The following is a 27,895-nucleotide window of genomic DNA, read 5'->3' on the forward strand; positions in this document are numbered from 1 at the left end:
GGTTGTGTGTGCGGATCCACCTGCCGCCTTTGTTCTGTGGCCTGGGATGGGGGGGGGCACCCTGTAAATATCTGTCCAGTGATCAGAACCTCCAATTTGGCGGTTGCTGTGAGCCGCACGGTGAAGACAGGGAGCCGAGGCCGGGCGGCGCGCCGGGTTAAGCGTCAACGGGTCTTCGCCCCGAAGGAGGTCAAGGTGATGAAAGACGCTTCTCTGTTCTTTTTCTTTTCAGTGCCTGAAACAGTACGTCGAGCTCTTGATCAAGGAAGGACTAGAAACCGCAATCAGCTGCCCCGACGCCGCCTGCCCTAAACAGGGCCGTCTGCGGGAGGACGAGGCACGAGCGCCTGAGCAGACGGGGTTTCGCACGTGGGCCGGGTGCCCTGCTGCACGGGGGGCCGTGGGCTCTGCGCAGGCGGCCGGGCTCTGCTCCAGCGCACAGCCACTAAAGGTCTTATTTGTGTTCTTTCTCCTCTTAGATTGAGTGCATGGTTGCCGCCGAAATTATGCAAAGATACAAAAAGCTGCAGTTTGAAAGAGGTAGGTGCCCGGCGTGGTCGGGGTCATGGTTCCCGGGGCGGAGAGCCGGGGCGGCGGGGGCGGCGTGTTCGGTGGATAGCCTTGCGCCTGGTTTGGCCGTATTGGAAGGAAAGCCTCGATGTGAGTTAGATTCCTGAAATGTCTGCGTCATTTGGATTCTCTGCAGAGCTCCCAGGTGGAAAGTCTTTGTTGGGGTTCTGCGCGGTAATGAGAAGGAATCCTACAACACACCTTGTTAGGGAGATTTGGGTGCAGGGGGTGGTTTAAACAGATCTGACCCTCATGGGGCATGATTATTCCTCAGCCAGGTTAGGACTACGAGTACCGGGACTAACTTCTTAGACGCTGCAAAATTTAAAAGTTCCAAAGGCGCAGAAGGAAGTTGGGAGGCCACCATAGGTGGCATCTTGACAGAGAGTGTAGTCTGTCCCTTTGCCCTGGGGCCGGCCCCGAGTCCCTTGTCTTTGTAAGTATTCTGATGGCCCTGCCAGCTTGCCCCCTTCTGTAAACATGGCCCCTGCAGAGGCTGACTGACCTGCCCAGACTTCCAGCTCTCATGCATCGTAGGGTGCAGTGTGGACCAGATGTGTGTCCTGCACACCAACTTGGCAGGAGCCAGGCCTTGCCACAGACCTCAGGGTTTCCCAGGAGCACCGTGTGGCACGTGCAGAGTGGAGATGACATCATTTCCACGGTGGCCTTGCCAAGCATTGAAATGTGTTGGATGTCCAGGACTGGCCTTTGGCTTGGCTCACTGCAGTGTGCCAACGTCATAAAATGATGTTCTAAAGAGTCTGTGCCTTCCGTTTGGCTTCATTCTCATGTGTCCTGGACCTTGGGCGCACCAGAAAAGAAGCAGAGTAACAGACACGTCTAGATGATGCTTCTCATGCACGATTTTACCGTGCATCCAACTCGGACCTTTTCAGCTCCGACTGTAATCGTTGCAGGGTGCTCTGCCCTCTTCCTGCTCTGTACAGGGAGAGCCTCCTCTGCATCAGACGCGCATTACTGGGAGGCGGTCCTGGGCTGCGCGTTTACAGGAAAACACTTGAGACGGGAAGAAAGCAGAGTAGAGCAGAGGAGAGGACCCAGTGCTTACTAGCTTCGACGAGTGCAGAGAGCTCTTTCTTTCTTTAAGAAATGTTAAAGGTAGTTGCATTGCCTCTTGGGGCTTACTTCTGGGGGGAAAAAAAAAAAGGCAGTGGGAGGCCAAGTTAAATATATTTTTTTTTAATCAAACAGGATTCTGATGGCATTGAAATTGTTTTCAAGAGCTTGTTGATTTAAATGGTATATATCATTTCGTTTGGGTTTATAGTTTAAATGTAACACCATGCGATATAGAAGTCAGCGTGTGGAGCTATACAATTGATTAATTTGGATTTCTGAAATGTTCAGTCTTGTCTGAAAATATTTTCCAGAGAGAATCTTGACAGAAACTGGTAGTTCTTTGGGTTTTAAGAAAATTAACTTTCTCTGACCTTGAATTTCATGTAAAAATGCAGCTGGGTAAACTTTCCTACCTAATAATTTCAACTTTGTACTTTCAAATACTTTGTAATTTCAAGTGCTTTGGATAAGCCAAGGATTTTTTTTTTTTTTAACCTTGCATAAAAAGGAAGCCAAGTTGACTTATGTTAACAAAATCTCTCAAGGCTATTATTACTTGAGAACATTTTGGTAGGGTTACGTGAAAACACACAATGAACTCAGACTTACTGTGACCCAAGACCTGTCTGAGTGAAATGTTAAAATGTTGGAGCTCATGTGAAGCAATTGCTTCTAGCTAGTACGGCGGTGAACACGTTTCGAGATACGATCAGAAGGGGAGCTTCCGGCCTCCTTTGTCGTTTTGAAACGCATTCAGGGAGGACGCCCAGGAGGAGGACCCAGCTCCCTGGTCCTCTGACAGCACCTCGTTCCTAATCAGTCTAAGTTGTAAGCATTGTCTCTGTTGTGTCTTAGAACGTCTCCTCTCACATTCCAGCCGTGATCTTTCATTAAAGTGGAAGTAGCTAACACAATGTCACGTTAGCTTCAGGCATCGCAAGCTTGATTTTCATCTCCTCTGCCACTCCTCCAGTTGGGGTCTTTGCCAAGGAGACTGTGGGCTTGTTTTTCTTTCTGACTGCCCACTTTTCCATGTCGGAGACTCCAGAGGCCCAAGGGGGCCGCCACTGCAGGGGGCTGCCCCCTTGCATGCCCCACTGGGCTACACCCGAGCTTCTGGCTAAGCCACTGAGTCAGAAGGCAGGTGTTTCTCTCCCCCGTTCCTCGCTCCTGAAGTCCTTGCCATCCAGGGGCAGTATCTGTGACCTCCTAGGTTCTTTATCCTTGGGACAACAGGTCGGATGAATGCTGAGGTCAGGTCTTGTCCTGTGTGGCGTTGGTGCTTTCTGCCAGAGTAAAGCCCAGAGAGATGAACCCACTTGCTGAGCGGATCCCTCAGTAGGCAGACCTGACCCGGGCCCAGGACTCTCCACCGGACGGATGTGCTGCTGCAGGGGTGCGGCTGGAGCGCGAGCCTGGACAGGCGCCCGGTAGAAGCCGGAACCCTGACTCTCTTGCATGCTTCTCCAGGAGCACCATGTTTAAAAAGAAAAGTGCCTTTTAAAAAAAGTCTTGGGCTTTTTCATAAGCAGAGCTACTGGGGACCTGCTTCCTTTATCTAGGGTTAATGTGTCTCTGGGAGATGGGAGCTGAGAGTATTTTCTTCTGCTGTGCAAGAAAGTAGGCCACTGGCCTTGCTTGAAAGCCTGTGCTGTACACAGACATGTGTGTGTAAAACATTAGATACGGTGTATCAGAGAGATCGTATATACGTGAGGTACGCCTCGTGTATATTACTATATATGTGATCCATAGCCTTAGATGTCAGTGCTGACATGCTTGCCCCAAAGAAGAGCTCTCTTTCCCCAGTGTGGATGTTCTTCCTGATCGGTTCCTGTCTTGCACACCGGCTGGCGGAACTCGGCCCGGTGATGGGAGTGTCGGTGCCAGCCCACGAGAAGCGCCCCGCGGCTGTATTCGGGGGTGTGAGGGGTCCTGGCGGCACGCGAAGGGTGTTTGCCTTCGGCAGGCGGGGACCGACTCTCAGCCCTTTCCTTCTCTGAGAGGGAATCTCTCCCCCAGGAACAGGCAGTTCCTGTCACAGCTCCGTGAGGACAAAAGTCCCGCAACTGAAGCCATTACCATGGAAACCTTCACTAGGTCTCCTTGGCCTCTGCTCCGCTGTGTAATTGGGTCTCTGACGATGAGGCCGCCGCGCAGCTGCGTTTGCTGTGTGAGGAGAGTAACTGGGAGGTTGGGCACGGCCGCGAGGTGTGTGAGGGCCCGCAGCCGGCCCAGACGCCTCGGACCCCTCACAGCAGAGGCGGGGAGAGAACCCGCAGGGTGTGGGAGGGCAGCAGGCTCACTGACGCTCCCAGCCGGACCAGCGCGAACCACAGGGTCCCGGTGGGAAGAGCAGAGCAGGCGCAGGCGCTCTCCCCACGTGCCCTGGGGTGGTTCGTGTGCTACGTGACCTGCTTGGCCCTTCTGCAGGTGCTCTGCTCATAGGGGACCCCAGAATCTAGCTAAAAAGTAGCACATTTTCCTGGATTCCAGAGTCCCTTCATATTAGCAGGTTCTACTATATCCTCCCTAGACTTACCAACTGGATAGTTTCCTGCCATTGATTAATTCTCCCTTCCAAATAACAGGTCAGGGGAGGAGTTAGGTTAGAGCGGGAGTGGGCCAGCCATGACCAGAGGCCCAGAGTGGCCCGGCCCACAGCCTGGCGTTGTAAATAAAGTTTTATTGGAACAGCCATTTGCGGATCAGCATGGCTGCTTTTGGCTACAGTAGCAGAGTGGAGTCATTGGAGACAGACCACACGACTCTCGAAGACTAAAATATACTCACTGTCTGCTCCTTTGCAGAGGATGTTTGCTCATTCCTGGAATAGAAGACCGTTTTCAGGGTTGTACCTGACACAGCTTATTCCTAGAGGCCTGAATCCGGCTTCTCGTTTAATTGGGGAACATGGCACACCTACGCGTGTCCTGTGGCAGCCCGTGTAGGTGAAGTCTGGGCGCACTTCCAGCCCCGTCCAGCCCCCAGGCGGCTGTAGGTCCCAGTGTGCGCACGTCCTGTCCGCGATGCAGGTGAACTTAACCCACCCCTGGCTGTCGGTCAGTCACATGGCCAGGAAGCTCCCAAGTCCTTTCATTGCCTTCCAAGTTTCTCTGGCAGAACCCAGTGGTCTCCGGTTACTTCCCCAGAGCTGTGGCTGGAAAGCTTAGAAACCAGTGGCCTACTTGAAGGCCTTTGAAAATAGCCCTCCGGCCTGTGGTAGGTTTTTGGCAGAGCCTCAGCGTTCTGTGTGGTTTCCTGTCAGGTCCTCCCTGCCGCTGCCCCTCTCCGAGGACTCGGCGTTACCCCGACAGGCTGTGAATGAAGCAATCACCCAGGTTCGCGAGGAAGGGTAGCTCGGGCCCGAGCGGGAGTGGAAACAGGAGGGTCTTCTGCTTTTCAGAATAAAATCTGTCACTGTAATGGGGCTTCTTAACATCTTGGTCTCCAGTTGGAGAGGCAACCTGGCCATTCACACAGTAGTTCATGGCTTAGATTTAAATTTGGGAGAAGGGACAGCCTTAGGCAAATGAGCCCTTTGATGAGAAGAATTTGGCCATGTTCCTTCGCTCCTGTCTTTCTGTGCTCCTTACCAAATGTTGCCCAAGGACCCCTGCACACCTTGCCCTGGGCCAGGTTGTGAGGCCACAAAACCAAAGACACAGGTCTGACTTCAGGAAGCTGTACCCTGGGGAGGTGGACCAGGAAGTGGACCGTGGCCTGTGGGCACTCAGAGAGAACCCAGACCAACCATTGGTGTGTGTGTGGTGGTGGGGGGGTGTGCTACCCAGCAGCCACAGGCAGCAGCATTACTAAAGGCCTCTGGGTGTGTTTTGGGAGGGATTGGAAGTGGGAAGCATCTGGAGGGGTGGACCAAGAGCCAGACGGGCACCGGGTCATGAGGGACATGGAAAGACTGCAGGCTCTGGACATTCCCTCCCTATTAAAAATGTGAAGCCACACGCTACTGTGTTCCCTCAGTCCGAACACCCCCGAGAGCCTCCGTGTGCAGATGTTGACTTGCCCATTTTTGTCTCCCTGTGCCAGAAGTGCTCCTGGACCCCTGTCGGACTTGGTGCCCAGCGTCCACCTGCCAAGCTGTGTGCCAACTCCAGGACATGGGCCTGCAGAGCCCACAGCTGGTGCAGTGCAAAGCCTGTGCCATGGAATTCTGCTCTGCCTGCAAAGCCAGCTGGCACCCTGGCCAAGGCTGCCCGGAGACCATGCCGATCACCTTCCTTCCCGGAGAGACCAGGTACCCTCTGCCCAGTTACAGTGGGAGGCCTGGGCGGAGGGCTGGGGGGAAGGAAGGGAAGGAAGCCATGTGTCCTTGAATGGGGCTTCAGAAGATGTGACTGCTTCTGGATCAGTCTCTTCCTCTTGAGCCTCGTTTAATAAACCTGGGTGGGTGGGCGAGTGGGTTGATTATTTCTGAGAACTGACTATGTGTCAGGTACCATGCAAAGCAAAGCAGTGGCACAGTGAGCCAGCACTGTCTGCCCAGGAAGCAGACACACACAGCCTGTCTGGAAGGACAAACGTAGAGACAGTTTCTTACCATGAGGAGTTTGAAGTCCTATGGTACCTAAAGTTGTCCAAGACCCCCCCGTGTGTACGGTGATCTGAGACGGGGCACAGTGACAAGGGTAGGTGGTCAGCGGTTGCGGATACCAAAGGGATTGCCAAAAGTAGGTTTCCAGGTGTCTGGGAGCGAGGGGCTGCACTTCCCTAGCAGAGCGGGCCGACGGGAAGATGAGCGACGGCGGGGAAACAGACTGCATCTCCCCGTCTTGTCCCTTGGTCAGACCCTGAGGCCGAAGCCCAGAGAGAGGGCGGCATCAGTGTGTGTACCCTGAAATTAAGTCGGATGAGTCATAAGCAGTTGGTAATATTCAGCAATTGATGTCCTGTGAAGTCTGTAGCACAGATGGTTCCCCAAGATGGTGTTGGCCCTGTGCCTGGTGAGGCTGTGTTCTTGATCGAGGGGCTCCCACTGGCCACCCAAAGGTGTGGTCACCAGCTGCTCCCTGTTTTCCTCTCCCCGCTGCTGCCGCTGCCCCACTGCCCACAGCTGCACCTGCACGGAGAACCTCTCGGCCCATCCCTCCTCTCCCGGGTCAGCACGTTTGTACCTGTGCCTGCGTGCCCCCCAGCCCCCTCCTTCCCTGGAGACCCCTCACCGCGGGCGAAGATGGGCTCACATCCCTCCTTCCTCAAGCTACCCCATTCCCAGGGCAGGGCTGCTGACCGCACCTGTGTGCCCCCACCAGATACTGTATTGATCGGAACGCCAGGCACCTTCTGCTGGAGCTCACCGGCGTGTGTAGCTGATTCCCCCACTAAGCTGAGCTCCCCACCTCACGGCCTGGGCGTGCGGGGACTTTGTCACCCCAGATCTGGGCATCCAGCCGGCACTCGGATACTAGAATGAACGGCTTCCTCCTTTTCCATGCAGTAGGGTTGCGCTACGTTCTTTCTTCCCTCAGCGCATGTTCCCGTCCGGCACCGGGCCAGCTCCGATGACTGCGGTGTGTCTGCCCTGGGCCGATGGCGAGGAAGCGGTCGAAGATGCCCTAATCTACTTTCATAAATTTGAGCTTATAATAGTAACGGTTGTTAATAATAATTTGAAATGTAATTCAGGTGCCTGGAGGTGTTTGGAAACCACCGTCCCTGCCACGTGAATTTCTAGGCGCCCACGCCACACCAGAACTTCCGTATTTCAACTGTTCCCATTTAGAAGTTTCCCTGAGACATGGTCTTCATTCTCCGCTGATAACGTTGTCCCCATTCCTGCAATTTCCCTCCAAATGAGCTTATGACTCACATGAGGAAATTAGTTCCATTACGTTAGGGTCACAACTGGCTTTCAGACCGAAGCAGTGTTATCTAACCCGATAGGCAGCCTCGGTCTCTGGGTTTGGTGCCCGTGACTGTTGGGCACGTTGCAGCAATCCGGAGTGCACAGCTCGTGTTTGCACAGAGCTGACTGTGTTCCCTGGGCCCGCTAGAGGCCCTTGAGTGTGACCGCCCTGGCTCAGTTCGAGCCCGTCCTGTGCAGCCTGGTTGCTGTGTGTTTTGTCTTCATATTGGACTAGAATAAGAGCTGTCGCTTACTGAGTGCCCACTGCCTGCCCGCCGGGCTCCGGGTGTGTGTACCACGTGCACAGAAACCCTTTCCGGCCCCACTGCACCCCGAGGTGGAGGCCGATAGCCTCGCCTAGAGCAGGGGACACACTCACGCGGCTGATACCCGAGCCACATGGTCAGGAACTGTCTCTAGACCCCGTGCTCCTCACTGTGAGGACATGCTGCCGCCTTTGGGGATGTCCCCACTGGTCACCAGCTGCTAGTGACCAGCACACAACCACATTCAGCGGGATCCCACGCCTCACTGAGGAGGAACCCCTCCTAATTATCCGATAGCTTATACTATAGGCAAACGATTTGAATCGTTATGTTTACTCTGATGCTTGTGGAAGGTCCTTCCTCTGGAATGTACTCCAAATGCCAGAATCTGCTCCCTGTCCGTGAGCATATGCTCCAGAAGGCATTATGTTCTAGAAGGCTGCTCATTCCAGTGGGAGATCATTTTTCTCCTGCAGATGTTGGACTGATGCAGTGAGTTCAAATAATACAACAAATGCTTTCCCACAGTCGGTGATAACTGCTTGTAGCAGCTGACCACTTTTTCTTCCAGATGTTTCCATGCACTTTTTTTAGCTTTCTCTTTAAATTTAATGGCATGGGATGAACATTCTTCTGGGGTCACACCAAAATGTCTCTGTCCTCTCTTTACTAGCAACATAGAATGATTGATGCCGTTTATGGTCAAGTTCACCCGTGCTCGATGCGACAGTGTGTTCCTGTCCCATGTGTTGTTCCAGCGTGCCCACACTGAGAGGCCCGAGGCCCGGTGCGGCTGTTAGAGCCAGTCTGTGTCACGCCAGCCGTGAGACCCCGGGCTTAGAGCCCGTCACGCCAACCACTGCAGACCTCACCAGACTTCTCAGGAAAGTGACTCTGTAAAGACAGGCCCAGTAGATCTAACTCATCGATGAGCACGGATTTTTAACATTTATTAATTTTTTCCTGATAATAGCAAAGTACGTAAAAATTCTCATCGATCCTTTGGAAATTAGACAAATACATGAGTAAAGACATAAAATTTGACCATCATCCCATGACGCAGACACCTTCTTTATAAACCTCTGCCATAATTTCTTTTGTCTGCACACATCTAAACCTAAGTACATACTGATAATTGCTTTTAAATCCAACTGGCTGATTCACATGTTTTTTCGGTAAATGTTTTACGGAGTCTTAGTTTCACTTTATAACATTTAATTAGAAGTCACCTGGGCCCCCTCTAGTCACACTAATGGTTGCAGCCTCGCTGATCCTGACAGCACCCCCCCACCCCACCCAGCCCTGCTGAGCCTCCCACTGATGGACTCTCCCCCCGCAGCTCTGCTTTCAAACTGGAGGAGGACGACGCACCCATCAAACGCTGCCCCAAGTGCAAGGTCTACATCGAGCGGGACGAGGGGTGCGCCCAGATGATGTGTAAGAACTGCAAACACGCCTTCTGCTGGTACTGCCTTGAGTCTCTGGACGTGAGTACAGCTTCGAGCTCGGCTTTGAGCTTTGGCCCGGGAGGGGGGAACACACCAGCCATTTCCTAAAGAGCTTTGGGAGTGCATCTCGGAACAGAAGTAAGGCCATCGGGTGTTTCTCTGTGCTTATGGAAATATGGATTCATCAGTGCCGTGGTGGGAGGAGTTCCGTGAAACAGAAGATCAGCTTGGGTTTGGCATTCAGCCCAGGTGGATGGGGTCTTCGGGCCGCAGGTTTGGTCTGTGGGGACGGTCTTGGCTCCGCCTGCTGTCACAGAACGCCAGAGACTGGGAGCTGAAACAGGACATTTATTGCTCATGCTCCAAGGCTGGGTAGCCCAAGATTAGGATCCGAGCAGATTCGGTTCTTGGCATCTGACCCAGTGCCGAGAGAGACAAGAGAAGCTTTCTCTTGGTTTACAGATGGCCACTTTCATGTGGCAGAGAGAGAGATGGGTGTCTCGCCCTCATTGTACAAGGGCACTAATCCCGTCATGGGGCGTCTGCCCACCTCATTACCTCATTTGAGCCTAATCACCTCCCAAAGATCCCACTTTAGATAGCATCCCAGGGTACGGGATGGCAGGGGGCGGGGCTTGGCTTCAACCTAGGAGTCTGGGGGGGTGCAAATGTGTAGCGCACCGCAGGGAGCACAGCAGGGGCTGTCAGTGCGCGGGGAAGTGTAACAGAGGCACGGGACAGGGAACTGGGGTGGTGGGGACACAGCTACTCTGCTGAGCTTCTGTCACCTTCACGACAGAAAAACTCACACCCTGAGCCATCTGGCAGAGGGGAAGTTCCCGGCCTCATATGGCCACCTCCCGGCAAGTGTGCCCTGTGCTGAGTGCTTCTGTACCCCAGGGTCTCTGCACTTCTGCTGGGAGTGCCTGGCTCTCCCCTCTTGAAGCACCTGGTTGGTTTTTGTTTGTTTGTTTGGTTGGTTGGTTTTTTGTTTGTTTGTTTGTTTTTCTGGAGTTTCAAGGCCAGATGCAGAGAACACGTCTTTTCAGTTGCATAGTCTCCTTCCTCAGCCCGCTGAGGGAAATGGGCATTTTGCCAAAGTGATGACATTCTGACTTTAGTTTTACAAGAGTTTATTTGTACCTAGATTTTTTTTTTGTTGTTTTTGCTTTAAGATTTTCTTATTTAGTGTAAAAAGAGAGAGTGCATGCTGTGAGGAGGGGCAGAGGGAGAGGGAGAAAGAATCTTAAGCGGGCTCCATGCTCCCTGTGAACCCGGCACCAGGCTCCATCTCAGGACCCTGAGATCATGACCTGAGGCAAAACCTAGAGTCAGACGCTTAACCGACTGCACCACCCAAGTGCCCCTGTACCTAGGTTTTTAAAACCACAGTTAAGTAGCAGAGATAGTCATCTGTTAAATGACTGTGCTTAGTGACTGTCAAAGCACATCAAGTCATGTGTCCTATATATTTATATACGTCTGTCCTGTACAGCAGGACAACTCCGTCCAGTTCTTCCAAAAATAGTATTAAGCCAGTAAGACCTAACTGAAATAAAGGAGGGTTGCCGCAGATCCCTGCTGTACCTTTTTAGGAATCGTCCACAGCCTGCCCCTGCTTGCCTCCCTCTGTGCCATCAGAGCACTTTTCAGGGGAAGTGTCCCTCCTAGGGCCCACATCAGAGCAGTCCGCTTAGCTCCTGAGGGCCAAGAAGGGGCCAGCGTCTCAGGGCTGCCAAGGTGAAGGAAGAAGGGTTCCTAACAGTGGGTCAAGTGCAGTGACTTTGAAACGTGGCCTGTTGTCTTCAAGGATGGGTCTACAGATTATCAGGAAGAAAGTCAATGCCTGTTTGAGATGGAGTCTCCAAGCAGGTCTGTAACCTGAAGGCCACCTTTAAAGGTGTCAGCTAGATTGCTTCTTTGGGGTTGGTTTGTTTTGAGAAGTCTGTTTTTCCTTTATTAACTATAAATTACTAAAGCGACAGTAGAACCATGTATAGTTCAACAAATCTTGGGAAGATAACACCCTTTTGCTATCCTGGAGGCTTCATTATCTTATCCAAGGTCAAGTTTAAGAAATCAGTTTGGCAAGATTAATCTTCTTTATCTTAGATCCAAGCAAGCGTGTTCTGTGACCTTGTGTGGTGGGAAGAGACATCTAGGAGCCTGTCTCAAGCACTCTGAAGTCCTTAGGGCCTTGAAGTTTTCAGATCTGTGTACTACATATGTATACAGTATATATATGAGATAATATATGTGTGTATATATGGTCTTTCTCTACATTATATATATATAGTTTTGTATCATACCATGTTCCAATTTTATGGGGAAAACTGATATTTAAATTAGGATGTATCATCTAGTGTCTGGTCGTGATCACTGCCCTGCGCTGATGAAGCTACAGGAACGGGAGTGGTCTTCACGGAACACAAGGCTGTCGACCCTGCTCTGGTCCCTGGAGAAGCACCCTGTCTGTCTGTCTGTCTGTCTGAGTTCTGAAGCCCTGCCATCCCTACTCTGCCTGAACTAAGGACTCGGGCACCGTCTTGCCCTTTTCCACCGTGAAAGTCATCCATCCTCAAGGCCAAGCGCTTCCTGTTTGTAAACAAAGAGCTGCTGAGAAATGACCCTGTGGCCTTAGAACGCAGATTCTCAGAGAAAGGGAGTCTGCTGTGGAGCGGTTCACCCAGGGCCATCACCGTGATTTCAGACAAGTGCGAACACCTGGCTGGAGGCAGGCAGGGCTTCTAACACAGGAACGCCTGTCATGTGTCTTTTGCTTGTGCCTGTCCACTCGGTGGGGTGGTCTAGATCCTGTGCGGCTGCTTCCTCCCAGCATGTGCCTCATTCCCAGGTCTGTGCCTGTCCCAGTCCTCAGCGGCCCGCCCGTAGCGCTCCCCCGCATCCCCTCTGAGATGCCCTCCCAGCAAGGGACACTCGCACTTTCTCTCTTTCTTCTGTGTTTTCGGGGAGTACCTAGATCATCTTTGTGGGGGTAATTGTTCAGTGCCCACCCTGTGCGATTGGCTCTGCGCACCCATCGTATTTGATGCGTGCGTTCTTTCTGTGAGAGTGGGAGGTATTTCCTTCCCCATGGGGAACCCAGGAAGATTTAACAGCGTTTCCCAAAGGCACCGGAGGAGTGAGGAATGAACCCGCATCCACTCTTTCATCTTTCAGTCTCCAAAAAATACCACAGTTTGGGGTTAGACTAGCGCCGGCCAGAGTTCGACTCAAAAGGCCCGAGGGGATTTATTTTTATCTTTGAAGATCTCTGTGATGGCAGCTTTCTGCTGCATTGCATTGTTTCTGTTTCCAGCCAGGGGCTTCATGAGACCTCCCTGAACAGTAGTCAGGACAAACTGTCTCCGTACAGAAATACACCTGGATTCCTGGCAGGTCCCGGGGGCTGTTCTGCCCAAGGCCTTTGCCAATATACTTCAAGTCACGAGGAAATCATTTATATTTTGTAAAAAGCATCGTAGAGTGGAAGGTACCGTGTGAACGCGCTTCCATTCAGCCCCGGGACTCGGAGCAGCAGCGCCCCCGATCAGGAGGAGCTGGGGTCGCCTGGACACATTTCCAGTTTGTTTCAGAAAACGAATTCAGAAGCTCTCTGTTCGCCTACGGTGCAAAACTTTGTGATAGGCAGTCTGGGAGTGCAAGACCCAGGCACGGAGAATGAGCTAATCCCAGCGTACGATGATGTCAGCAGAAGGGAAAGCGGAACTGAGAATTCAAAGAGGGGCGCCTGGGTGGCTCAGCTGGGCTCAGTTAAGGGACTGACTCTTGGCTTCCACTCAAGGCCGTGATCTCAGGATAGAGCTCAACTGTTGGGCTCTGCGCTTAGCGGGGCGTCTCTTGGAGAGCCTTCCTCTCTGTCTGCCACTTCCCCCTGACTTACATGCTCTCTAGATAGACAGATAAATAAATAAATAAATAAATAAATAAAATCTTAATTAGAAATTTAAGGAAGCAAGGTCCACAGTGGACAGATGTCAAAAATTGTTTCAGAGACAATGAAGCTCGGGCTGGAAGAGGCTTCCTCTTCATTTATGCCCGGGCTTCCTCCCACCGTGCAAGGGACTCAGGGAAGGGCGGGGAGGCAGGTGGTGGCAAGCTGGGCCTTCCAGCCTCCCACAAGGCTTCCCACTGCGACCCCAGAGAGACCAGTGCTCTGTGATGCACACGGTGCAGCCTGGCACCAGGAGGAGGAGGCCCTGGCCGGTCCACAGAGTGCAGGCCGGCGCCGTTCTCCGGAGGGGAGCCAGGTTCGCTGAACGCGGTCCCCCAGTCTGGTTCAAGCCAGGCTGATTTTAAGGGCCAGACTCTAGGCTGTATGCGCGGCAGCCCAGGACTCTTGGAAGAGTGACTTCCCCGCCCTCAGTAACACGGGTCCTGGTCGCTTATTTATTCCTTTCTCAGGATGAGGCTGTCTGTTTACACCGTTGGCTGAGTGAGTACACAGCCGTCAGCCCCTCCTGGGTACTGTTTATGGAGCTGTGTCTTTGTCTGTTTAACGGGAGAGAAAATGGTACTTCCTGTTCAGAGGGCGGGGAGCGGAGGGTTTGGGTAGAGAACCCCGTTCCCGCAGGCTCAGCGGGGGCGTGCTCAGGGCTGGGGTGCCACGCACAGAGGCAGGCACGTAGTTCACGCTTGTCCTCAGCTGGGGGGCCCAACTCGTAGAGCCTGGGGGCGACCGGAGGTTGGATGGGAGGAGAGAGCTTGGGGGCGTGGGGAGCAGCAGGAACAGGATGTGTCGGTGAGTCAGAACTCACTTCAGACCATCGGAGGGCCCGTAGGTGGCAGGTGGTTGCCGACCCAGTTGTGCTGAGTAATGAGTCCGCTTTCGTGGTCTGAGCTGAAAGGAAGAGGCACTTCACCGGTGACAAGCCCCTCGGTAATGGAGGAGGACGAGCCAGAGATCAAGGGAATCCTCTAATCCAGGGGTAATCCTGCGGGCAGGCGGCAGGAAGATGTGAAGCCGACTTGCTCCCGTGGAATCAAACGCAGCCAGGGCCCCCGAGCCGCTCCTGAGGTAGCGGAGCCTGTGACCTACTTGTTCATAAGCCCCGCTTCCCAGAGATTATCTGTCTGCAAAAGCAGGAGGCGGAAATCTGGGGCAGGGCTCCCTCTAGTGCCCACAGCCGCCTCCCTCCGGGGATGCTCCGGGGATGCTCAGCTCCCGGGACCGGGACCGTGAGGACTGAGATCCCACTGGCCGCCCAGCCCCGCGGGTGTCCTTCCTCAGCCACCCACTCCCTCGCAGACCCCGACTCGCTTTGGAACTAAAGAAAGAAACTCGGCCCTGGCAGGACTCGCTCACTGTTCGGAGAAGAACCTGCCATCAGCCCTGCTCTCTCTCTCTCTCTCTCTCTCTCTCGTCTTCACAGGATGATTTCCTCCTGATCCATTACGATAAAGGACCCTGCCGGAATAAGCTGGGCCATTCCAGGGCGTCTGTCATCTGGCATCGGACACAGGTAGGAGGTGACTCACCTGGAACTTTGATCTCCGGGAGAGAGACCCGGTGCGCCAGGGGCTTGGAGACACGCTGTATGGAAAAGCAGAGCTGGTCGGCCTGGGTCGCACCTCACTTTCTTGGTCTAAGATCATGCTTACCATAGCCCTAAGGGTACCCCCAGGGTAGCCCTGGCCCGAAGTGGCAGTAAGTATGCATTGTGTTTAGCACGTGAGAGCTCTTTAAGGACAGACTGGCTTCCCCGCACCTGACCCACGGCTTTGATGGTGAGCCTCTGGTGGCTTAATCCTTGCGTGGCCCTTAATGCGGATCTTTCTCTAGTGGCCTTGGGGTAAGCAAGGTAGTCCCAGGAAAGGGGGACAGAGAGAATGGAAAAAGCCCTTCCCCGGGAGAGTGTAGGCAGCCGGCGGGGTTTCCGCGGGGCCTGTGCATTCGTGTTCCTTCCCACTTGGAACTCCCATTCTTTCCTCCCGCACGCCAACCCGTCTTCTGGGGCTGGCAATACTCCAGGGGATAAGACCGGTGTGTCCCTGTCTTGCGGGACCCACGTTCCGTACAGGGACAAGGATAACAGGTGCCAGGAGTCAGCGGGAGAGGAGATGGGTTAGGAGGACCTGGCCGGGAAGGGCCAGGTGGTGCCCACGGCGGAGTGCTGAGTGACGCTAGCCCTAAGAGTAAAATTCCCAGCGGCTCTCCTGGCAAAAACGGCTGTACTGGGCAATAGCATAGGAATGCCACTTGGGACGAGCGAGCTACAGCCAAACCCTAGGCAGGTCTGGAGAGCAAAGGAGAGCGAGTCCCTTTGATAGAAGAAAGCGGCCGCAGGGAAGGCTGCCACGAACATCAGAAGTCCTTTGGAATAAGCTGCGAGCCCCAGATGTCACGGCTTCTCCCTGGCGGAGCTGTGAGCATCTCTCCGTGGTTGGGCTGCTCCTGGGGGAAGTGGGGAGGAGGAAACCGTCCTTCCTCCTGCTGAGGAAGCAAAGGAGTCGCTAAAGTACTCTCCCCACGTGGGTCCCTGTTGGGTCTGACCCTGAGGACAGCTGAGGTCTACCTGCTGACCCCCTGATGCCATTGTAAATGAGGTTTCCTTTGGGTAGTTTTCACAGTGACGAGGAGGAGCTGGCTGTGGGAGTGGGGGATGGGGCAGAGGGGGAGTCAGACAGAGAAGGGACAGTCAGGCAGAGGGGGGACAGTCAGGCAGAGGGGGGACAGTCAGTCAGGCGGGGGGGGGAGACAGGCAGGGGGGCAGATGGGGGGAGACAGGCAGGGGGAACAGGGAGGGTTGGGGGTAGAGCCATGGGGTGATGGTCTGAGGGGACAGAGCAGGGGTGAAGCAGAGCAGTCAGAGATGGGATGAGAGGCCAGCCCGCATCTGCCCTCAGGCTCACCACCCCTGTGTGGCTGCTTGAGGCGGGTGGGGCTGCCCAGGGAGGGGTTGGAAGAGCAGGTCTCGGGGCAGAGGCCCCAGAAGTGCCTGAATCACCGTCTCTACGGCGCACGTGGTGGAGTTGCTGAGGCGCCCGGCAGGGCTGTTGGGTCCTCCTCCGGCAACTGCCCCACAGTGACTCCCCATTTCTAGGGGTGGTGATCGATCCCTCTGTGACATTCGTTGACGTTACAAAGTCCCTGTGCCTTTGCTTTCCCAATTTTAGATGCAAAGTTAGATAACATTGTTTTAGGAGATTTTTTTGGAGAATTTTAGCGTGAGTTCTCCTGATCCTTGTAGGCTGCTCCCCGTATTTTCGTGGGACTAAAAGTATCACGTGCCAAGTACATTCTACCTAGAGCCCCGCCGTGAGTTTTCTCACAAGGTGTCCTGCCGTGAGCAGAAGGGTCTGTCACGTAAAAGTTTCGCACAATTCCATTCTGCCCGAGTGACGTCACTTCGTTTATCCGGTGTCACGGGGTCTCTGTGGACACGTGGTCTTGCGATCAGGAGGCAGCCGTCGCAGGGAGGTCTGGGAGGCTCTGGCGGCAGGTGCGAGGGCTGTCCAGCTTGCCGTCCCCTGACCCCGCACAGAGTGCTCGAGGGGGCAGGAGATGCTCACTTGTCTACGCGTCCTCTGCCCCTCTCCCGTCCCTTAGACACCGTCTCTTAGACACGGTCGCTGTCTCTGGTGCTGGCCCGGGGTCCGGCGTCGGCGTCCAGCGTCGGCGTCCAGCGTCAGGGGTGGAAGTCCATGACCTCCGCCCTAGATCCGCCTCCTCCCAGAGGACTCCGTTACCCCGTGGGCGAGGGTCTGCTCCACACTGGCTCTTCCTTCGCTCCTGAGCAGGGAACCCTCGGGCCTCTTCCCACGCAATGAAGGAGGAGCTCCCTTTTAGCCAAAGGATGGCATTTAAGGGCTCCAGCGGATAACCAGGCTCTGGACGCACACCCGTGCCCGGACCTGTGTCCACGAGCACCCGCGGGGCCAGGCTGAAGGGCGGGAGCGTGCCCCAGGCAGCCCATCGTGGACGGCCCGTGCGGGGAGCCCGCCCGAGAGTATGTCTCACAGAGCTCCGTGGGACGGGCACAGGCACTGTCTCTTGTCCTAACCCAGGGTGCCCCGTGCCTTCAGTCTGCAGCAGATCTCGAGACAGCTGCGTTGCTTTCGGGCCGCAGACTTTGTGCCGGTGAGACGAGGACACGGAGTGGACTGTGACGGAGGGGTCACCGATGGCTTCTTATTCTGTTTATGGGGAGGTGGGACCAGCCCTTGTGACCCCAGTGATGGGGGAGCTCTCCTGGTGCACTCCCGGTCCCTCCTGTGGCCGCATAGCCCCCTCGGCTCCCAGCTGCCGCTAGCTCTCCCCGTGAGGGCGACAGAACGTGTGTGAGTGGGACTGGATTTTCCCTTGAGGTCCCCTCCTCCTCCACGTGCCGCCCATTTGGGGACCTGCCTCTCCACCCTCCGTGTCACTCAGACAAGAAGCCTGCGTGACCCAGACCCCCCAGTTCCTCCCGGGCTCACGCCCCTGCAGCCAGTGTGGCTCCTTTGTGTGCCCTAAACCCCACTCCCGGCCTTGCTCCCTTTCCCGCTTCCCCTCAGGCAGCACCACTGTCCCACCCTCTTGGAAATGCAGTGGTTTGCACGGCCGAGGCCGGCCGTCTGCCCCGTGGCCCTCATGGCCCATCCTGCAGGTACCTCACTGTCTGGGTCCCCAGAGCACTCGTGGTGCAGAGTTGGAATGTGGGTGCCCCAGAGCCCTCGGGAGCCTGGAGAGGAGTAGAGGGAGTTGAGGAGAGGTCGGTCTAGAGGGTGCGGGCAGCCCGTTGGGGGCCCCCAAGAACCAGCGCAGGGGATCCAAGTCTCCCGGAGAGGGGTGCCGTCAGTCCCTGCGTCCGTCCCTGTGATACCTGTGTCAGCCCCCAATCCCACTCCACCCCACCTGGGGGCTTCCCGGATGCTCAGATTTCCTGACGCTCCTGTAATCCTGAGCTCACTTTGGCAGCACATATACATAGACATACACACGTACACAGATACTCCTCCCGGGGACCTCCTTTGTTAGGGGCTGAATTAGCCCCCTCACCCCCAGAATTCACGTCTTATAGCCCAAAGCCCCAGTGCCTCTGAGCGTAACTGTATCTGGAAGTGGGTCCCTCGGAAAGGGGATGATGTGACTGGGGAGCTGCTGGGTGGGCCTGATCCAGCGTGACCGGTGCCCTTCTGAGAAGATGAGGGCACAGACCAGTGCAGAGGGTGCGGCTCGGCCTCAGACCTCGCACCCCCAAGGATGATGAAAAGACAGATGTCTGTGGTGCTTGGTTCTGGTGGCCTGAGTTGATGAGAGCTTTCTAGATGGCCTTCTCCTCTGCACACAGATGGTGGGATGGCTTAACTCCGTTGTTTTCTGCAATCTGTGCTCCCTCCCTGGGAGGCAGTCCCTCGTATGAGCATCTGTGTGCTGATGGTCCTGAAATCTGCTGCCTCCTCCCCGAGCTCGAGACCCATGGGCACACCGACTGCTCATAGATATCTCCACGCGGGGACCCGTCCGTTGTTCTCGCTCAGAACATCTGAGTGGAACTCACCGTTCTTCTCTCGTTACCGAGGTCGCATATCTGTCCTCTCTGGCCAAAACTGAGCACAGCATTCTTGGATCCCTTCGCGTCTTGCTGACTTTGCTTTCTGAACTGTCTTCTGGTCCGAGTCTCTCCTCCGCGTCATCCTCCTCCCTTCCACCTGCCTGGCCTGCTGGGAGTTCCAGAAGGGTCTCCCGGCTCCGTCTTCCTTCCTGTGGGGCATCCGCCATAAAGCCCCTGGAACTCACCTGCTCCCTAGTCTCTCAACATGACAAACAGTCAGCTTCCAAGCGGTGACCCTGCGCTCCCTGGTTTGGCTCTGCCGGACTCCACCCCGGTGTCCTGCCTGCACTCGTCCGGTTATCTGTGTTCGCTCTGCTCAGCCAGACTGTCTGAGACTCTCTCTTCCGGCCGCCTCAGCACATCTGCACCTGGCTTACGCCGCCTGGAGCTGCGGCCTCCCCAGGGAAGCCCCCGAGCTTCCCAGCACCTGTTTTCTGCATCTCAAATCTGTGTCTGGGCAGTGTTCACCCCTTTGTCACAACTGGTGTCTTCCAGCCCTCGCAGCAGAACCCGTTCGTGCAGAGAACAGAGAGGAGCCTAAGGAGTTTAGAGCAAAAAATATTCACCAGCAGAGGAAAGAGGCGCTATTACCGAAGGCAGGCAGGAGAGAGGTGGGCGCTGTCCCCTGGTGGACATCGGCGTAGGCTCGGCTCACTGCCAGCTCTTGTACCTCCCGGAATCCCTCACCTCAAGCGCACACCCCAGCAGTGCCATGGTGGGTATTTAACTGCTGGCTCCCAGGCAGGGGACACCCCACTCTGCAGCGCTGCGTGGTGCAAATACTCCCGCCGTGGCTCTTTCAGGCTGTCTCCATGCTGTCCCTGCAGGGGGAACTGGGAAGAGCCATGTGAGCGGCCACAGCCCTGGGTCCCTCACCCCTGTCACCCAGCCTCTGCCGCATCTAGCCTGTGCTGGGCAGGCAGTGATGCTGGGGGCACGTGCCCGGCACCAGTGAATTAAAGACATTCCGCACATTCACCTCACATGTCTTTGATTTTGGCGTCTTGTCCCCCAGCACCGGAGTGTGGTTTGTAGAACTCTCCGGGGGAGGTGACTCAGAGCCTACCGGTTTCCCCGCAGCCGGCTCATCTCTTGAACATCCATGACGCGTTTACGGTGGGAGATGCAGGGGGCCGCGCGCGGTCAGAGAAGCCCCGCCAGGCCGTGGACTCCCCGAGATCGCCAGCACGAGCGGTGCTGCGCTGCGGTGACGCCCGCGGAGCCTGGACCCCCCGGGCCCCCGTGTCTCCTGCAGCGACGGACCCAGCGCCTGACGCACGTTTGTAACACACTGACTGGCTGGTCTTGCTTTGCGACATTTGCTCCCTGTGTCATCCCTTACCTCTGGATGCTTTGCTCCTTCCTGCCACCAGTCGGCAAGAGATCGGTGTCCTTGCTTACGAAACGGCAGGCAGAGTAAGAGGCAAGAGAGGGTGAAAACGAAGGCGTGTTATTGCCCAAGAATGGGAGCGTTTGGTCAAGGATTTTGGTGTGTTTGTGGCCACGAGGAGTCCCTGGCTTCTTTGGGACTGACCGTGCGCTCCAAGTGGTAGGGATGGCGCGAGCGCCCTCGAAATAACCCCTTGCTGGCGTTTTCATCTCTTCTGAAGTATTGGTGTGCACGTGATTTTAACAAAGCCTGACCTGATTTCACATCCCGTAACCCACCGTCGACATTACCTCCACGGACGGACGGAGTCCGCAGGCGGGAGAGCCAGGCTCCTTGAGTGAGCCGCGCGGTTGCAGAAGCATGTGGTGCCTGCAGGACAGTTTCCAGGCGGAGGTCTAAGCAGATCTGAGTGCCCTGGCCTGGTATCCAGCTTCAGAGCCGATAATGGCCCTTAGAGATCTTGTACCTCGATGGTTTATTTTGTCTTTGAGAATGATGAGGCACTAACAGGGGAGTCTGGCTTAGAACGGCGTGCCTGGGTGGTCGTATATATATCATTGTGAACACTAGGTGGCGGTCTGACTCTGCCCTCAGATGGCCCTTGGGGCTGCCCTCCGCCTGGGGGGTGTGCCGCCCTGGCCAAAGGCTTTCAAAGAGGAAACACCCGGCTCTTTTGACCAGCTACACTGCCCGACTTCCTTGACAACATGTCTACATGTTTCTGTATTTGTAATATCCAGCACAGTGTCTGGCTCAGGGGAGGCTTGTTGGCTAATTAGATCTATAAATAGGTAGTGGTCTGGGTGTTTAGATAGAAGGAGGGGGGAGGAGAGGGAAAGGAAGAAAAAGAAAGGGCAGGAGGAGTGAGGGGCAGGCAGTAAGGGGAGGCAGTATTGGTGGATGGGCGGGTAGGTGAATGGTGACTGATGGATACACGATAGGTAGGTGGTAGGTGGGGGGTATGGTTGTATGAGGAGGACGGGGTGGATGACGTGGGGATGACATGTGGGTAGAAGGCAGGATGGACGGGGGATACGGCTGGGTGGGGGTGTCGAAGAATGGATGGGAGCTTGACGGGACAGATGATACGGATGGGTAGAGGAATGGAGGGGGGTGGGTAGATGGGTGGATAGGAGGATGATGGGGGATGGGCAATGGATGCATGTGTGGATGGATGGGTGGATGGATGGATGGGTGGGATACGGTTGGATGGATGGATGGATGGGTGGATGGGTGGGTGAGATATGGTTGGATGGATGGATGGATGGGTGGATGGGTGGATGGATGGATGGATGGGTGGGTGGATGGATGGGTGAGATATGGTTGGATGGATGGGTGGGTGGATGGATGGGTGAGATATGGTTGGATGGATGGATGGATGGATGGGTGAGATACGGTTGGATGGATGGGTGGATGGATGGATGGGTGGGTGGATGGATGGGTGAGATACGGTTGGATGGATGGATGGATGGATGGATGGGTGGGTGGATGGATGGATGGGTGGGTGGATGGATGGGTGGGTGGATGGATGGATGAGATATGGTTGGATGGATGGATGGATGGGTGGATGGGTGGATGGATGGGTGAGATACGGTTGGATGGATGGATAGATGGGTGGATGGATGGATGGATGGGTGGGTGGATGGATGGATGAGATATGGTTGGATGGATGGGTGAGATACGGTTGGATGGATGGATGGATGGATGGATGGGTGGGTGGATGGGTGGATGGATGGGTGAGATACGGTTGGATGGATGGATAGATGGGTGGATGGATGGATGGATGGGTGGGTGGATGGATGGGTGAGATACGGTTGGATAGATGGATGGATGGATGGGTGGGTGGGTGGATGGATGGATGGATGGGTGGGTGGATGGATGGGTGAGATACGGTTGGATGGATGGATGGATGGATGGGTGGGTGGGTGGATGGATGGATGGATGGGTGGGTGGATGGATGGGTGGGTGGATGGATGGGTGAGATATGGTTGGATGGATGGATGGATGGGTGGATGGGTGGATGGATGGGTGAGATACGGTTGGATGGATGGATAGATGGGTGGATGGATGGATGGATGGGTGGGTGGATGGATGGGTGAGATACGGTTGGATGGATGGATGGATGGATGGGTGAGATACGGTTGGATGGATGGATGGATGGATGGGTGGGATGGGTGGGTAGATGATGGATGGAAGGATGATGCGCGATGGGTGATGCATGGGTTGTTGAGTGGATGGGTGGGTGGTTGAGTGGATAGCTAGCTGTGTGGTTGGGTGAACGGATGTGTGGGCAGATGAATAGCGGGTGAGGGATGGCTGGATGATGGGTTCATGGACGGATGGATGATGGATGATGGAGGAACGGATAGATGGGTAGACGGGTGGCCAGAGAGGCACATAAAGGGATGGTGGATGGGTAGAGGATGGGTGGGTGGGCGGTTGTGTGGCTTATGCTTCAGTCGTGGAACTTGCAGACGAACCACCTTACCCTCTGTTCCTGTGTTTCCTTCTTGCAGGTCGTGGGCATTTTTGCTGGATTTGGGCTCCTGCTCTTGGTGGCCTCGCCTTTCCTGCTCTTGGCCACTCCATTTGTACTCTGCTGCAAGTGCAAGTGCAGTAAAGGTGACGACGACCCATTACCCACCTAGAGGAAGGCGCGATGCTGGATCAAGACCCTGCCTCTGGGAAGCGTGGCTCTCCCCCACCCCGCCCCACCGTCCCCTCTCACTAAACATCTTTCTTGCCTTATGTGCCCCATTGAGCTTCACAGTGTCACGCTGGATGCCGTGATTTCAGGGACTAATGTCAGAACTTCTGCTGAGGCCCTGGGGGCAGTCACCCGGGTGTGGGGAAGGCAGGCTGGCGTGGGGAGGGCACGTCACCACAATCCGTCTCTGCCGACTTGACAAGGGAGGTGCTGCACGGAGCACACCGGGCGGTTTTCTCCCAGTGGGGATAGACTAGGAGTGTCTGATGGTTGCTTAAGAGACCCTCTCATGCAATTGGCGTCCGTCTCCTCCTTGGCGTCAAGATGGTGCCATGTTGCTGGGAGAAGAATTCTTTTGAGGATTGCAACTCACTTCAGACGGAATCCGATAATTCTGACTTGAGAAAAGCACTCTGTTTATGACAACTGTTTTTATTACTAATGGCATTTAGTAAAATCCTTTTTTAGAAGGCGTTCTTTTTTTTAATTTGTTTGTTTTTTGTTTTTCCTTCTTCCAACTGAGTAGTGGAAAATCAACAAGGTGCATCTACACCATCCTATGCCTTTCTGGAAATGTGCATTTTAGGAAGATATCGTTAAACGACTTTTCTGGCTCGGCCACTTTTCAGGAGATTTAGAAAGCCTTACGCGCTCTTTGTGTTTTTCTTGAAACTTGTAACGACGTTTCGAACACGACAAGTGGTGTACTGTTGTAAACGTGGGTTCCTCTGTTGTTGTGTTTCTTAGAAAATACCAGCGTGTTTAAGAGGAATATCTTCATCATTACATTTTCCTTTTTTGTTTTTGTTTTCTCTCCCTCTCTCCCTCTCTCTCTCTCTCGGGGCTTCTCTCTTCTCATCCAGGTATGAGCAAATACTTTTTAATGTCTTTGGAAACCAAGTGCTTTACTCGGGACTTGCTCTGCTGGGGGTCACAGTGGTTTGGCTGCTCGCCTCCGCCTCCTCGTGTAGACAGCGAGAGGAGGGCAGTGCTATTGGTCCTCACCAGTAGGGCTTCCTGGCAAGACTGGAGGACTCCTGGGAGCCGGGGGAGAAGCTTCCTAATTTTCAGTTTTTTAAAATGACTAAGTTACTTTGGAGAAATCTGTGTCTGACCCAGCTCCAAGCCCTGTTGCTAACCATTTGCCCCACTGGATAAAACCTTCCATTTCACTTATTTTGATTAGGAGATCTTCCCGTTCAGCCCCTCCCGGGCTGGGGGTGACTGTTCCCCCAGCAGCAGAATGGGTGGGTCAGTAAGACGCACGCTGTAGGCGTTGATGTTTAAAAGGTGGAGAAACCATCTTCTTTAGAGAGAGCGGGCTTGAATAGGACGTTCAAAGCCACCTGCACTTTTAAGGAACAAACTGACTGCATTGAACTTGGGACTTCAGAACTAATAGAAAGGCAAATGCAGATTTATTATAGTGGCGCTTTTTAAAACTTCCTAGACATTCCACAAAGGAGAGAAATGGAAACAGAATCAGACCAGTTTGCTCGTTGCTCATAAAATGCAGTGGTTTTCCGGGCGTGTTTGACTTCTATGTTTGTGTGTTGGCCTCGGGTCCCGGTTTGCTTCCCTGTATAGAAGCATCTTCCTTATTTCTTAACGTTTGATAGATGAGAAGACACAGTATCCCTTCACTCTCCACTTGTGGTGTTTATTATCTTTATGACCTGAAGCCGGTAGGAAACTAGTCCGTGTCAAAATCACATTCAGAACATTCTCCTTACGACCACGGTTGAATTTTTAATTCAGTGACGAAACAAGAACGCACAGAAGATCATCTTTTCAGTGGAGCCTGGGCAGTGATTCTCTGCAGCTCCAAGTGTTGCAACAGGGTCTGGTGGTAGATGGCTTTCTGGAGACAGTGGTGCTCCCGGAGTCCTAGGATCGAGTTGGCGGCCGAGACTGGGACCCACAGATGCACTTGTGTAGCCAGACCCTTCCAAACGCCTATCAAAGACAGCAGCAGGCTTGTGGCTCTGTTTCCAGTGTCCACGGGCCAGCCTCGCCCCATCCAGGTCCACCGTTCTTTCCTGTGCCTGCTGCCTCCCACTGCGCGTTCCCCGAGTCCGCCCGTAGCAGCACCCCTCTCCTTGGGGGGTAGAACCCGACCCTTTGGAAAGGAGGCGTTCCCTGGGCTGGAGCTCAGATGTCCTAGTGGGTGGGGCCTTCCATGTAGCCTGGAGAAACCCACAAGCAAATCACACTCCTCCATAGCCTCAGCCGGCCTCGGGCCTTCCCCTCCGACACGTTTCCCAAACGCATGTTTCAAGCCAGGAGGGGACCACAGAGATGGGGCCGGCCGCAGCCAGTCACGCCTGCCTGCTCTGAGTCTTTGCACCAACCGTGCTTCCGTCCGCTTGCTTTGCTTTCATAGTCACACAACTAGACTCGTCCGCTCTTAGGAAGATACCATCAGGACTGCATTGAGGTCTTATGTGAACCTGGATTTCCCCTGCTGACTACTTCGATTTCGGTAGGGAACTCTGTCCCATCGTTCATGGGGATGCAGGCCTGCGCCTTACATTTTAACCTTACCATCGCTCCCAGGGGAAACTTGGGCGGGGCGGGGGGTGTCTATGCTTCGTAGGGGGACTGTCCCATGGCAGAGCTTGTCTTAGTTGAAAATTGCATTCGCTTCCACGGACGGTTTCGTGCTGGCCTTCTGGAAGCACAATGCATGTTTATTCCTTTGGAGGCCTTCGAATCCTGGAGGCGAGGGAAGACGTTAGACCATGGCTGACTCGACTGGTGTCTGGTTGGGGTCGCTGGAGGGGCGGCTGACCTTGGGTCCTCTGTGTCCCTCTGAGCCGTCATGCCGTCTCAGTGGACGTGCCTGGTCTCTCGGTCCGGCTGTCCGTGCACTGTGAAGCCCGGCCCTTGAGCTTTGCATTGGTCGCCGGAGGCCAGTGCCCTCAGAGGAGGAGGCCCCACGGATGGTCATGCAGCAGAGACTGGCTCCGGGTCTGACCATAATCAAATCCTTCAATTGTGCGAGCCACTGTCCAGATTCGTTCTTCCTCCCTCTCCAGGAGTTGCCAGAAACTGGGGAAATCACTTGTTACACCCTTTTAAAAGGGGGACAAAGTCTCTTTACGACATACTATTTCATAAAACCAGTTTAGGAACCAGGCCGATTCCTGATTAGAACACAGGGCCCACAGAGAAAGGGAGTCTCGGCTACGCAAAACTTACTCCAAGATGAGTCTATCTTTTTCGTCTATATTGCAGAGTTAATAGTTATTTAACCAATTCGAAGAGGACATTTTTTCCCTTGGTGGTCTTTAAAACTTAGTGGGTTGGAAAGAACCAGGGAGGGCTTTTGTATATTTCTCAGATTTTCATTTATTAATAAATACCCCTGTATATAAATATAAATATATATATGTAAATCACAGTAAAATCATCAAGGGAAAACATTTTGCATGTATAAAGCTTCATGAAGGTCTCTTTAAAAAAATACCAAAGTTTGTTTGTTCCTTCTAATTACTCTAAGCCCTTTTGAAAATACATGACATGAAGAGATTCTGGCTGGTGTTGCCAAAGTAGCCAAATGGAAGGAAGGGCCTGCACTCAGATATAGTTGCTAAAGCATCAGTCCCAGGAGAGCTCCGTCCTTCCTCTGGTCTGTGTACTCCTGTCTTCCACACTTCCGGGAGCCCTCGGCGAGGGCAAGGCGCCTGCCACACGCCCAGCCTTTCCTTCAGTCTTTGCTCACTTTACCATGGGTGTATTTTAACCTTGTATAAGCCTATGCATGAACGGGTCACGCACATGTATACAGTACGTATTTGACGAGCGGTGGTAAAACACAAAAGTTCGGTTTGTGTTTTTTGAAACGTCAGTCCACTCTGTGCCACTAACACTGTGATGTATAAAAGAACTGTTTGAATGCCTTTTAATGTTGTGTTTTGTACTGTGGAATCCCACGGAGAAGTCTGATTTGTAATTTCAATACATATTTTAAATGTATTGTGTCTTATGTAGTTTGTGCCCCTTTAGAAGGGATTTCTTTTTAAAAGAGATTTTGGCTGGAATACAGGTTACTTTCGTAAATCCTGTCTGGCTCCCTCTTTTGCATGTTCTTGGTTGACGCCTGGCCTGGGGCACTGATGATACGATGATTGGAGGAGACGGGAGCGGAAGGGGCCGCGGGAGAGGGGTCTCCCATCACCGGCACAAACACGTGTCTGTTCGGAGGTTTCCTCTGCCGGGAGTGTTCTCAACTCTTGGTTCCAGATGGATCTGAGTGGCTGGGGAAGGGGCATGTGTCCTCCTCTCCTTGTGGTGCCAGCCTGGTATCACGGCATCGGAAAGCATCTCTACCCCGGCTGCCTCCCAGTCCAAGACATCAGAGTTGATGGGCGCGTCATGACGACCAGTGGGCATCCTTTTACTACTGGGGGAAGGAAGAGCAGACACTGATGCTGTTTGCTTTCCTCGTGATTCTGATAACTCACCTTCCTTTTCATTCCTTCGTTTAGACTTCATGGGAGAATATATACCTTATTCGTTAGCAGGAAGCTGCAGGCTAGGAACAGGCACCTGGTCCTGGTCCTATGGTTGCATGTTCAAAACCATCCTTAGAATCATAAGGTGCAGATCAGAGGAGGTGTATTTTGTTAGCCCGTGACTCATGGCTGACCACAAAGACACTATTCCTAGTCACTGGGAGCTCCTGGTCTGGAGGGGACGCAGATCTGCCAAACAGTGAGGGGAATAAGGTGTGGCAGGTGCTCTGGAGGGCACTTGCACAGCACTCAGCCAAGGGGGCCGGTCAGAGGAGGCTGCTGGGAGGTCCCCGTGTGTGACCTGGGTCTTGCCGATGAGTAGGTATCAGCTAAGCAAACACAGGGCAAGAGTGTTTGAAGGAGCGGTCAATCCATCAAGCAGGAGTTTGGTCCAAGGCTGTCAAGACTGGGGTCCTCCAGCAACAGAAATTTATTCTCCCATGGTTTCGAGGCTGAAGTCCAAGACCAAAGTGCCAGCAGTGTTGTGGGTG

General features: G+C 54.1%; 1 protein-coding gene across 4 annotated transcripts in view; it reads left to right on the forward strand.

The window, feature by feature from the left end:
* RNF144A (ring finger protein 144A) overlaps nucleotides 1-26,949 on the forward strand; it is a 109,699-nt gene extending 82,750 nt beyond the window's left edge. For all 4 annotated transcript variants that reach the window (XM_082744153.1, XM_082744154.1, XM_082744151.1 and 1 more), the window contains 6 exons: nucleotides 233-337; nucleotides 480-540; nucleotides 5,704-5,911; nucleotides 9,125-9,272; nucleotides 14,627-14,716; nucleotides 22,697-26,949. In XM_082744153.1, the coding sequence (XP_082600279.1) occupies nucleotides 233-337; nucleotides 480-540; nucleotides 5,704-5,911; nucleotides 9,125-9,272; nucleotides 14,627-14,716; nucleotides 22,697-22,828 (744 nt within the window). In that variant the 3' untranslated portion in view covers nucleotides 22,829-26,949. The remainder of the gene's footprint in view (nucleotides 1-232; nucleotides 338-479; nucleotides 541-5,703; nucleotides 5,912-9,124; nucleotides 9,273-14,626; nucleotides 14,717-22,696) is intronic.
* The last annotated feature ends 946 nt before the right edge of the window (nucleotides 26,950-27,895 follow it).

Source organism: Mustela nivalis (genome assembly GCF_964662115.1).
Source record: "Mustela nivalis genome assembly, chromosome: 8".
Taxonomy (NCBI): Eukaryota; Metazoa; Chordata; class Mammalia; order Carnivora; family Mustelidae; genus Mustela; species Mustela nivalis.